Raw genomic sequence first — 13,255 nt, 5'->3', positions numbered from 1 at the left:
TCCACTTGCCAGCAACTCCTGTGGCTAAGCCCCTTGTTATTCTGCAATCGCGGGCAAGCAAGGTCACCTTGCCTCCAGGAGACTCAGGGAGAAGAGCGTGCAGGTTACTGATGCTGGGGTGGTTGGTGTCACTGTCCCCCTGCGCCTCCCTTGGGAGGGCCCGGCCGGGGCTGCTGTGCCTTCATTTCACCGCCGTGGCCTGGGTGCAGGGAAGTCAGCTCAGCTCTGGATTGAGGTCTGAGTCGTCAAACATGGGGTAGAAATTTGAGCCCTTTTGGACTTTAAACCTATGGCCTGTTATAAAGTTGTAAGCAGCAGTTGTAAGACTGTTCAACTGCTCACTCTGTTTCTTCTGGGCCTGAGCTTTTCAAATTCTTGAAACAGTTTGGGAGTTGAAATACTAGCTGAGTTGAAATTTCTGCCTAGCTGGGATGACATTGGACCCTTCTGGAAAAGATAGCCAGGAATGGACTATTTATAACTGCAATGATCTGAGGCTAACTCTCCAGATCCAACAGTTAGGAGGATAGCTAGGAACTGGCTAATAGAAATGGCACATGGATGTCTCCTACCTATTTGGGGTTTTCGGTGACTGCAACTTAGGTATCTCCACATGTGAAGACAAAAACACAGTAAGTGAAAAATCAGGACACAAAATAGTAGCTTCACATGGATGACTATGTCTGTAAACACGAGCAAGGATCAGACATGAACGCCAGGGAATGTCAGTCACTAGGGTCCTGCGTTTGCTGCATTTTTTCTGTAAAGTGGAAAATAAAAATTTTAAAGGGATCGACTGTTGCCAAAAATATCTACAGCAACAAGAGATAAATCAGCTCCATGTAGCTAGGGTGTGTGTGTGTGTAAGGGGAGGTAGATGTCTTGGGCTGTACCGCACTGGTTGGGCCCTCCGCCACCCACCCCAGGCTCAAGGATGCAAACACCACTCAGAGGACATGAATTCTGACAAGAGGGATGGATCTCCATAACCTACCCTGCTCACCATTTATGCTACTGCCTGGCCTTGGCCTCCCCCCACTTCCCCCTTCCTTGAGTCCTCAACTAGGCTTGATAGGCTTTTAAAATAACCACACATCCTCTCACCCACCATAGGTAACCATTTACCAGGCCAAGAGATATTATTATTATTTTATTACATGATGAGATGTCAACATATTTAAATATTCAGCTAAATTAAACCTGAACTTGGTGGTCAATGGTTGTGTTGTTTAAGAAGGCCTCTGTACTTCCCTCTGGCCTATATCGATGACATGTTTTGTACGTTAAACAACTGACGGACTTGAAGGCCAAATGGCAGGGAGGAAGAGCTTTTCCCTGTGCGGCTGGAGGGCACCGAGTTGACAGAGCTGCTCCTTCCCTTGCTCTTCCTCCCACTGGCCCCACAGTTTTTGTTTGTTTGTTTGTTTGTTTTAGACAGAGTCTTGCTCTGTCACCCAGGCTGGTGTGCAGTGGCACAATTTTGGCTCACTGCAACCTCTGCCTCCTGGGTTCAAGCGATTCTCGTGCCTCAGCCCCCGAGTAGCTGGGACTACAGGCGTGCTCCATCATGCCCAGCTAATTTTCATATTTTAGTAGAGATGGGGTTTCACTATGTTGGCCAGGATGGTCTCAAACTCCTGACCTCACATGATCCACCTGCCTTGGCCTCCCAAAGAGCTGGGATCACAGGTGTGAGACACCATGCCCAGCCTGGCCCCACAGTTTTCTGCAAGAACCTCTTCTATTTTCAGTACTGCCACTTTCCTCTCACTTACATAGAAGCTCCAGTTGCATCACCCAATCCTTCCCTGGCCTCTCTACCCAGGCCCAGAGGGTCTACGGAAGGGAAACACGGTCCATCTCAGAAGCAGTACTTTGGGGAGAGGAAATAGACACTTAGCCGCAGCAGTGAGCAGTTACCCTCCTGCCTCAGGGGCCAAATGATTTGTTCTGGATCTTGTTTACTTTCTCCCTTGAGGCGTCCTGCAGAGAGGGTAGAAAGTGTGTGCAGGTAGGTAGATTTTTGGGGGCAACGTGTGTTCTCGGGAGTCCTCAGGGGTTCAGCCCCAAAGGCATCCAGTCCTGAATTCCTGGCAACTATGGTGAGCAGCTCCTGGAAGAGTAATACGCTGTTTCTATTTGTGTTCTGAGCCATTACAGAGGTCTTGTTTCCTGAAATATCCCCTAGTTCTTTTTAATTTTTTTAATTAAAAAATTTTATATCAACAGGCTGAAATGGCCCCAGTGCAAGAAAACCCAGAGCATCCCTCAGACAACTCATGACCGGGCAGCCTCTCCCCACAGGCTGTCTCTCTCTATCCAGCTGTGCTTTCTGGGGTTCTCCTACTGAGCCCCCACCCCTCATCATAGAATCTGGGGTGCAAACAGAAAGTTACAGCCACTCAAAGGAGACACACATCTTTTCTTAACTTACTCCTCTGCCTCTGCCAGGTAGAGGAAAACTCCTCTCGGTGACTAATCAGGTCTGCCAGGAGCAGATGCCATATGCCCGGGGCCCTTTCTGCCTGCAAGTCCTGCCTGTGGAGCCCCAGACTCTCTTCCTATTTCTTCTGATTCTGCAGAGCGCTGGCTGGCTTTTTCTATCAAGACTTGCACATAACAATGGCTGAAAACAAGCTGGCCCAGGAATAGAGAAGTGTGAGTTGTTAAGAAGGTTGGTTTCTGAGAATGCCCTCTTCTAAGCTTTCTTTTTTTAAAAGGTATTTTTATCCTGCTGGGTGGAAAGATTACAAACGAGGTCAATATTACAGCTGTGACCTTCTCCAGGCAGCCTTTGAGTTTCTCCATGGCCAGAAAAAGCCCCAGAAGGAAGCCTTCCTTTGCATCTTGGATGTGTGCTGTTGTTCCAGGCTGAGCTGGTGACAGGCTGAGGGTGGTGCCACGGACCCCATCTCTGCTGTGGGATGACAGCTGGCAGACAGGAGCCTCGTCCCCCTAGGTCTCTGCACATGAGGGGTGCAGTTGACCAGCCAATGGGAGTGGCTGACTTTCTCTTAACTCTCCTGAAGCTAATGCACTCCATTCCCCCAATCCCTGACTCCAAGTAAAAAAGGACTGTTTCTATTTAAACTTCTCCTGATCAAATCTCCATTCCTCTTTCCACACGCTCTGTCTCTATAGCCAGGAGCAACCCTTACCTGAACAAGCATGTAATTATCACGATTGGTCATAAACACCCAGCCCTTTGGCAATGCCTGTGACGCTCCATCTACTTGATGCCTATCAGTGCCTTCTAAGCAGAAAGACACCACAGAAATGTTGAACTTTGACTTCATGTGTCAAGATCAAAGTGAGTTCATTTCTCAGGAAACTCAACTTTCTTTTTCAAAACAAACAAAAACAAATGAACTGTGGGTTTAACGCTGAGATAGGATTAGTTACAGGTCATGGAGCCAACTGGCGGTTCGTATTCTCTATTCAGAGGGAGGCTGAAGTTCCCAGGGCATCTCCCATGAGTGATGGGAATTATGGAACGCTGGTGCCGCCTGAAGCAGTAAACATGGAATCTGGCCCTCTCCATGGAGAAGCACTCCCTCAGCAAAGATGTGCGTAGGCCCACATGTGCTAGGCTCCTCAGAAACAAGGCAGGTGGGCCAGGCCAGCTGGCTCACGCCTGTAATCCCAGCACTTTGGGAAGCCAAGGCGGGTGGATCACCTGAGGTCAGGAGTTTGAGAACAGCCTGGCCAGCATGGTGAAATCCTGTCTCTACTAAAAATACAAAAAGTAGCTGGGTGTGGTGGTGGGTGCCTGTAATCTCAGCTACTTGTGAGGCTGAGGCAGAATTGCTTGAACCCAGGAAGCGGAGGTTGCAGTGAGCTGAGATCGAGCCACACACTCCAGCCTGAGTGACAAGAGTGAAACTCTGTCTCAAATAAATAAAAATAAATAAAAATACAAAAAATTAGCCAGGCGTGGTGGTGCATGTCTGTAATCCCAGCTACTCAGAAGACTGATGCATGAGAATCGCCTGAACACTGGAAGCAGAGGTTACAGTCAGCCAAACTGTGCTCCAGCCTGGGCAATAGAGTGAGACTCTGTCTCAAAAAAAAGAAAGAAAGAAAGAAAAAAGAAACAAGGCAGGCACAGCCCTGCCTGCATGGAGTCATGGAGTCCACGGGCCAAGCCTAAAATCTGAAAAAGAAGACCAACTGCTAGGAAAAACACGATGCTTCTGGAGAGGCTGGTGCTGCCGCACATCCCGTGGTGAACGGAGGCTGCCGCTGGCTTGCCACGGCGTGTTTAGATAGCTCACATGTTTTGCACCACAGTTGCCCCCAGGCTTCAAGTCTTCCTTTGCTGCTATTGCACAGTTTCTGTCACAGGACCTTGGCTGTTGGCTGATCCTTCCTTGCAGGCTCTGCAGTGTAAAATGGGTGCTCACGTTTGCATCTGCCGAAGGCACTGCTGTGTTCCCAAAGTGTGCAGGGTCATGGGGGCAGAGGTCGGAAGCCACAGGGACTACTGGCTTGCCTTTCCAATGAATTGAAGGGATTTCATGATAGAAATGAAGAGAATAGAGAAACTCTGCTTGTTTTTTTTTGGACAAAAAGGGTAGAAATGAAATCCACTATCACAGCCATCTCCTTATCCAAAGGATTCCTTATATGACAGAGTCAAACAGTTTAGTGTTTTTTCTGTTTCTTTGTGTGTGTGTGTGTGTGTGTGTGTGTGTGTTGTTTTTTTTAAAAGACAGAGTCTTGCACTGTCATCAAGGCTGGAGTGCAGTAGCATGATCACGGCTCTCTGCAGCCTCAACCTCCCGGGCTCAAGGAATCCTCCCACCTCAGGCTCCCGAATAGCTGAGATTACAGGTGTGCGCCACCACACCCAGCTAATTTTTTGTATTTTTTTTCAGAGATGGGGTTTCACCATGTTGCCCAGGTTGGTCTTGAACTCCTGGCCTATGAGCAATCCTCCCGCCTTGGCCTCCCAAAGTGCTGGGATTACAGGCATGATCCACTGCACCCAGCCTGGTTTAATTTTTTGGAGAGGAGTTAAATAGAATAAAATCCTCAGGGCCATTTGGGCCAGTTATCATGAGAAAGGAAAAGAATTTCTGTCCATAGGCCGGGTGCGGTGGCTCACGCTTGTAATCCCAGCACTTTGGGAGGCCGAGGCGGGTGGATCATGAGGTCAGGAGATCGAGACCACGGTGAAACCCCGTCTCTACTAAAAATACAAAAAATTAGCCGGGCGTGGTGGCGGGCGCCTGTAGTTCCAGTTACTCGGAGAGGCTGAGGCAGGAGAATGGCGTGAACCCGGGAGGCGGAGCTTGCAGTGAGCCGAGATTGCCCCACTGCACTCCAGCCTGGGTGACAGAGCGAGACTCCGTCTCAAAAAAAAAAAAAAAAGAATTTCTGTCCCTAACTTTCCCTGCCTGGGAGAGGATAGCCCTGGGCTTCTCTCTACACAGAGTATAAAATCTAGAGGATATGCCCCTTGTGATGGGGTCAAGGTCCCCCCGAGAGACTGGCCAAAAGGATGCTGGATTACTCATTTTGACTTTACTAGAAAGAAATGAATTTAGCACAGTAGACATGAACAGCCCTCCTCCAGTGAACATAAACAGCCAAGCCCAGACTAACTTCCTTCCAGAGTCATCCTTCATTAGTTCCTGTGTTCACAACCCATAGCTCTCCTTTCTGTTTCAGGTTTGCACTGGAATCCCTGGTCCACCACTTACTGGCTGTGTGACTTTGAGTAGGTCACTTAACCTCTCTTAGCTTCCATTTCCTCCTGTGTAAAAGCAGATTGTTAAAACTGCTACTTCCTAAAGGCTGTCGTGGGAATTAAAGTATGACACATGCTTAACTCAGTGTCTAGCACAGGGAAGCATCAATAAATGACAGTGAGTTGATGTCACTGTCACCACCACACATCCGCAACCCATTCTGCCTTTCTACTTCACACCCTAGTCAGGGAAACTGAGGCCCACAAGACTTGGGACTTAAGTGATCTGTGGCTCCCAGCACGGGCCTCACTGGGTCATGCTTGTTCCTCTCAATCAGTGCTTGGGGTCACCTGGGAAACAGACTCCTGGGCTGCTCTCCCAGAGATTCTAATTCAAGAGATCCACGTGGGCACTCAGGGATCTGCAGTTTTTAACAAATACCGCAGGTTACTCAGGTGCCAGTAGGCACCGACAGTGCCGTGTGCATCCCCACCCTGTAGCTTCCCTTCCTCTAATTATCCTGCATCTTCCAAGGCCTGGCATAAGCTTCTATCCACCTCCTCTCACCACTCCAGCCCAAGATACACTCTTTCTACTCGATTCTCATTTGTCACTCGCCATTGATTACCAGGCATCATTAGTTATCCTTTTATGTACATTTGCTTCGTGTGCCCCTGGAAGCAGGGGCTATGGCTACAGGTCCCTGAGTCCAAATACTTGCAGACTGGAGCACGCCCTGTACAGCTCTCAGCACGGAGGGCTTGTTTTGGGTTTCCTGGCTGGGCAAGGGTGCCAGCAGATCTGAACTCCATGTGAGGTGCTGCTCTTTCTCTCCTCCCTGGAGTTAAGTCAAATGGGATCAGGGTTCTATCCTAAGGGGCCCTGTCCTTCCCTGCCTCACCCATTGGGAAGATTGGCTGTGCATCTTGTGGGCAGAGGAGGAGGGCTGCCTTAACAGTCGTTTTCATGGACTATGGACAGGAAGAGACTGACATGCCCAGGATTAAAGAGCCCAGGATGGGCTTTCAGACTTTGAAACAAGTACTGGCAGGCACACCCATCAGCGGTCTGGGCTCCAAATGTTCACCTGTGAGCTGGTGGTTTGGAACTTGGAATATATTGCCTAACCCACAGAAATAAACGTGATAAACTAAAACATCTGAAACGAAAGCTGTAGAACACAGCGTTGTTAAGTGCTACACGACGGCGTAGGGGTGGGGAGAGGGCTGACAATGAGACTGATCCGAAGTTCTTTCTTTCTTTATTTTAACCTTCTTTTTGGTTCTTAAGGAAAACTAAATTTAAGGAAAGAAGAATAAGGAGCAGGGAGATCCTTGTACAGATTCCACGGAGGTGTCTTTTAGGCACTTTTGAGCTCTTTAGTTTTGTTTGTTGTTCAATTTAAAAATACACAGTAGAGATGAGGTCTCACTATGTTGCCCAGGCTGGTCTTGAACTCCTGGACTCCAGCAATCCTCCTGCCTCAGCCTCCCAAAGTGCTGAGATTACAGGCATGAGCCACTGCACCTGGTCCAGGTTCTTTAGAAGTTGATGACATGGGCTGGGCGCAGTGTCACACGCCTGTAATCCCAGCACTTTGGGAGGCCAAGGCGGGCAGGTCACCTGAGGTCAGAAGTTCGAGACCAGCCTGATCAACATGGAGAAACCCTGTCTCTACTAAAAATACAAAAATTAGCCAGGCATGGTGGCGCATGCCTGTAATACCAGCCTTTTGGAGGCTGAGGCAGGCAAATAGCTTCAACCCAGGAGGCAGAGGTTGTGGTGAGCTGAGATCGGGCCATTGCACTCCAGCCTGGACAACAAGAGCAAAACTCCATCTCAGAAAAGAAAAAAAAAAAAAGAGAAGAAGAAGAAGGAGGAGGAGGAGGAGGAGGAGGAGGAAGAAGAAGAAGAAGAAGAAGAAGAAGAAGAAGAAGAAGAAGAAGAAGAAGAAGAAGAAGAAGAAGAAGAAGAAGAAGAAGAAGAAGAAAAAGAAGAAGAAGAAGAAGAAGAAGAAGAAGAAGAAGAAGAAGAAGAAGAAGAAGAAGAAGAAGAAGAAGAAGAAGAAGAAGAAGAAGAAGAAGAAGAAGAAGAAGTTGTTGATGACATGAATTGCTTGTGGCACGTAATTTCACAACTTACAACTTTTTGCAGAAAACAAAACTGCTTTTACTCTGTTACCGTAGTATATTTAAATGTGGACGAGGCTGGGAAAGGGACTTGAGAAACTCAAAACAGATGATGTGTTAGATTAAGCAGGATTAGGAGTGTCACTTACACCTTCCAAACACTCCTTTGCTGTTGTGATAAATACAATTTATGCAATAAGTAAAAATCAAGATAAAACACATTGGAACATGTCCACACACAGCTTTCCTTTTCCTTTATACAGGTATGTTACTAAGATTACCTTTGTGCAAAACAGACATGATTGGGCCCACAAAGGGACCCAAGACAGAGAGAAGAGGGGAAAAAACAGCCCCAGGGAGGGGGTGCTATGAAATAAGGGTGGATTTACCTGTGGCTGCTGAGCAAGGTGGAAGAGGGAAGTGGGGAAAAAGGGGTTTGAAGTGGAATTACAAAATAAAATGGGAGTGGAAAAGAGAAAAGAGAGGGGAAACTGGTCCATTTCTCTGGGTGGGGCATGGAGGGGAGAAGCAGAGGTGAGGTCAGGTGAGGTGAGGCTGCTGGAGGAGAGGGGTGCATCCAGGTGGAGAGGGGGCACAGAGGACACGTGCGACCACCTCTTCAGCCACAAGGTGTTTGGAGTTTGGCTGTTGCTGCTCAAAGGTGCCTATACTCTTAGGTCAAAAATTTCTGAGATGCACTTTAGTGTGAGTCACACAGCTGGGGACACTCATGAAAAATCAGTTCATCCTCACACATCATTGCACCAATCTAGTTCTCAGATATGCACTGAGATGAGGGCAAGAAAAACTTTCTGACCCCTAGTTTACAGTCTCACAAAGTAACACTGTAAGCTAGAAAGGACATCATTGAGATGGCGGGGGAAATGGGAATATGAGTGTATGTGCGATAACAGTATTGCATCCATCTCCAGTTCCCCCAGCATGAAAGTGGCGCTGTGGTTATGTACGAGAAGGTCCTTGTTTGTTGGAAATGTATGTTGAAGTATTTAAGGAAGAAGTATCTGGAAGTCTGCAAACTCTCAAAGGTTCAACTATATATATTAGTTGAACCTATATATAGAGTACATATATCTGTATGTATACATACAGTTATATAGATATATATAGTGTATATATATCTGTACGTATACATACAGATACATATAGTTTATATATACATATAGTGTATACAGATACATATACATACTATATGTATCTGTATGTATACATACAGATATATATACACACTATATATATCTGTATATATACATACAGATATATATACACACTATCTATATCTGTATGTATACATACAGATATATAAATGGCATAATTATATTAATGATCTTATATATTACACAGAATATATCAAATTATACACATACTGCATATGCAAAAATTAGATATATGCATAAATAAAGTGACTTTGTACACAAATTGGCAAAATGTTAACTGGTGAAAATGGACCATATCTCTGATTTTTCAGTTGAAAATTTTCAAAAGAAAAAATAATTCTAGCCCTCAGCCAGTGCTGGGAAACTTCCAGTCAGCCAAAGCTCCCTGCTGGCCAGATAGCTTATCTCCCCTCTCCCCTCCAGGCTCTTCCCTCCCTGTTCCTTTGGCCCAGCTCCCCAACTCTGAAACAAGAGAAAGGGCCAGCTAATTTGATTCGCCTTTTAAAGACGACATGCTCATCATTACGGAGGGAAGAGAAGAGAGCAGAAGTACAGGAGACTCAAGTTCTAGGCCTGGCTTTGTCCTCAAGAGCCGTGGGTGAGCTTGAGCCAGCCACGCACAGAGCTACGGGGAGCAGAACCCCTCCCTGGTCCTTCCAGGTCTCCCACTCTCTAATTCTTGGCCCCTTAGAGGAAAAATTTCCCTTAGAGAAAACAAATCAGTTTATTTTATTCAACAGTTCAGTAACAAAGGAAATGAAATGCCCTTTTTTCCTGTATACACACAGAAAGATCACACCAAAACCCAAGATGGCAAAGGCCCACGTACTTGCCCCCTCCTGCCAGCTGCCCATCCAGCTTGGGGCTCCGGGCTCTCCCGAAGCACACAATGGGCTCGCTGTGTCCCCAGCTTGGCTAAGTGCTCGTCCAGATCACCACCTGGTCTCGTCACAACCCCTCCTGTCACCTCTGCCCTCCCTACCTCAAAGAATGACCTGAAGAACTGGACATCACCATCCCAGGAGACCCTCCCCTTGCCGCCTGTCACTTGTCAGTACCTGAAGACCCTGGGACATTGCTTTTCTGTCTCCACATCACTGGGGTTCATCTCTCCTTTTGCAGCCCAGGGGCTTCTGGGATTAATGGAGGTCCATCCAGTTCTGGGTGCTAAAGAGCCTGTGGCTTAAATCCCATTAACAAATCCCCTTGGTTCAGGGTTGGGATAGAAGCTGGGGAGCTGCTGCCAGGTTCCAGGGGGGCCAAAGAAAAGATGGAAATAATAATAAGGCAGTCAGACTGCCTCACACCCACCTTATCACTACTCATTTTGTCACCTCATTAGACACAGGGCTGGGAAAACACTTGCTCCCATTTAAAAGCGCGTTGTTGACATTCAGTAAATGAGCATTCATCTTCCCAGTCACCCAGAGCGAACAAAAGTCAGGCTGAAGGGAGCAGCCCCTGCAGAGACGTTACTCACAGAGCAACATTTCTGAATGTGAACCAAAGTCAGCACGGCGAGCTCCACCTGGAAGTACGGGGCTGTGTAGGCCGATGATGGAGCCCGTGCCCACCCAGAAGAGCAACTTGCCTTCCTGCTCAGGGAAGATCACTGATGCCAGGTTTCTGCTAAAGGCTAGTTTCATCTGTTTTCCCCTTGGCCCCTCCTAAAAAGATGGGAGTTTTCTTCCCTTGGAATGTCATTTTGCCTAGTTAAGCCCAGAAACAGATTCCCTGTAAGAGCAAGGGAGTCCGCCTCACTTATCCCAAGTGTGGAGAAACAGGCGCTTTTATGCGATGTTTCACTCCACACCCACGTATGTTCCACGGAACACCGCAAATATCAGGGGAATGGAGGTGGCTGTTAATAGCCCAGGGACTGGACAGGAAAATCGGCGCAGCCCAAATTTGTGCTGCCTGGGGGCCATTTCTACCGCACCACACCCCGGGCATCTTGCAAAGGGCATTTGGGCAGCTGGGGAGTTGGGTTATTGGGCCCCTGTTGGTTGGATGTGGTTAAGGTGCAGGGGTTAACTTACGTGTGTCGGAGTGTGCAAAGCCTCTGCCTTACAGTGAAACCCAAGGGGATCCCCAGGAGACCCTGATTTGAAGATGATATCTGGGTACAGACTACTGGCCGGCCGGCATTTTTGCACCATCATTTCAACTTATGTTTTCTTAAAGTGGAGAGGTTAGGGTCACGGTTGCAGAGGGAGTTGGAGGGGACTTGGACATCGTGTTAGGCAGTCCTCCCCACAGCCCCTCATTTAGAGCTGAGGACCACGAGGAGCTGATATGTTACTGGGAATAACTAAGGTCTGAGTTACCTTCTCAACAACAACCAAAAGTGACTGTATAATTTTTGCTCTGGCTGTCCAGACATCTTTAGAAAAAGTCAAGTCATGACCATATCCTGTTGATTCATGAAGCCAAATTAAAATTAAGCTTCTTCAGGAAGCCCTGCCTTCTATGTTCTCTCCTATTATACCATTCATTCCACAAGTAGGAAGGAGAAGGAGCTGCCATGTATTGGCTTAATGTCTGGAGTTACCTGTGTTTCTGCTTGGCAGGGGACATCCAGGGTGTTTGGGAAGCAAGCACCTGCTGTAAGAAACAGCCTGATCCATGCTCCTAAACCCCCCTCCAGCCAAGCATCCCCATTCCTCAGGCACCTCACCCGTTTGCAAAACTCTTCAACATGCCTCTCCAAGTTTCATCAAAATGCTCAGACGACTCTAAACATCCCCGCAGAGGAATTTCTGAGGTCTTTCGGATTCCATTAAAACATCAACATTATTCCCCCATCCCACTCCTAGTATATTTATATTTCTTAAACAACGGGATTGAAAAAAATGGGTTTGAATATCTGTGCTGGTGGTTACATCTCTGAGAGGTCTTAGGTGGATCACCAGAGTGTTGAGGGGACTTTTGATTAATTGTGAAGCAGTTTCAATCTGTTCTTTAGTGGGAAAAAGAAAGAAAGAAAAGAGGAAAAACCCATGCCCCAAGTGGCTTGCTCAATTTGCACAAACCTCATAAGAACCTGCCTCTCACTCATCCATGTTGGAACGGTCACTGCCACCCCAGAGTGTGTGGTAGGAAAACCCGAACTCTGGGGCCTCAGTGGCTTCACACAGAAGCAAGTAATGGGACAAAGAGTCAAAGCTGTGTGCTCCCTGCGCTCCTAAAAACCCAACACTGATGCTGCCCACAGTTCTCTGTTTCATTAAACACAAGTCCCAATGTCACCTTCTTAGACATTTTTCCTATGTAACTGAAGGCAAAACACATTAAATATTTGATCTCATCTTCCTACGATGAGAGTTAGCTGGCAGGCTCATAAATAATCCATTGACCTGGTTCACTTTTCTGGACAAAACTGATCATAAAAATACATACACAAAGTCTTTGTAATGTCTGATTCAGAAATTCTACCCCTCTCAAATTCTTCAGAGTCCCAAATGGAAAAGGAACAATTCAATATGCAAAAGCCCCAGTTCAGAAGAAAATCTGCTCCTTAGCCCAAGACCCAAATCCATTCTTGAGTTCCAGAGAGCTTTTTTTCAAGAACAAGTTTGAATGCACACAATTTTCAAGCAAATGATGGTCATACCCTTCAACCACGTAGCACAGTCGTTGGAGTTGGAGTTTCACATACATTCTGAATGGCCTGTGAGGTGTCTGTCTGAGCGCGCCTCAGCTCTGACAGTGAAACCACCCAAGCGTACGGAGACTCGGCCCACTTAAGCGCCACTCAGAGATTTCTCTAGCTGTCTGGGCATTTGTGTCAACCAGAACTCTCCCTTTGCATAAAGCCACCTGCACGCGATGACAGCAAAGTAAAGATCAAACACAAGCCATGGGTTGAAACGAAAGCAACTTTTCCCAAAGCGCAGGACAGCACTTTGCTCAAGACCCTCTTTAAGGGGTCTTTCGCGGGTCCTCAAGAGGTTGCAAAGCCTCTGCAACAATAGACAAAGGAGCCCCCTACGCCCGCCCCCCTTCGAGCACTCCACGTTCCTCGTCTCCCACTCTCGCCCGTCCGCTTCAGCTCTGGCTCTTGCTGAGCGTGGAGGGCGCAGGGGCAGGATCCGACGCCCACCGCTGGGGCGCATGCACGTCCTCGCCTCCTCGCAGGGCGGTGGGGCGCAGCGGTTCTATCCCCCTCCCCGAGGCGGGGAAGAAGTTCTGGTAAGAAACGTGGGTTCGAGGCGGAGAGGAAAAGCTGACCCACCTGCCGGGCTGCGCGGGGAGGCTG

The 13,255-nt window shown here is 47.7% G+C and overlaps 1 protein-coding gene across 1 annotated transcript in view; it reads right to left on the bottom strand.

The window, feature by feature from the left end:
- SLC6A4 (solute carrier family 6 member 4) overlaps nucleotides 1-10,219 on the bottom strand; it is a 39,145-nt gene extending 28,926 nt beyond the window's left edge. Inside the window, exon 1 of the mRNA XM_055256147.2 lies at nucleotides 10,056-10,219. Coding sequence (XP_055112122.1) covers nucleotides 10,056-10,105 — 50 coding nt within the window. The 5' untranslated portion in view covers nucleotides 10,106-10,219. The remainder of the gene's footprint in view (nucleotides 1-10,055) is intronic.
- Nucleotides 10,220-13,255: the final 3,036 nt, after the last annotated feature.

Source organism: Symphalangus syndactylus, chromosome 20, assembly GCF_028878055.3.
Source record: "Symphalangus syndactylus isolate Jambi chromosome 20, NHGRI_mSymSyn1-v2.1_pri, whole genome shotgun sequence".
NCBI lineage: Eukaryota > Metazoa > Chordata > Mammalia > Primates > Hylobatidae > Symphalangus > Symphalangus syndactylus.
Note: the sequence above shows the minus strand (reverse complement) of the source record. Positions and strands in the feature narration are given on the sequence as shown.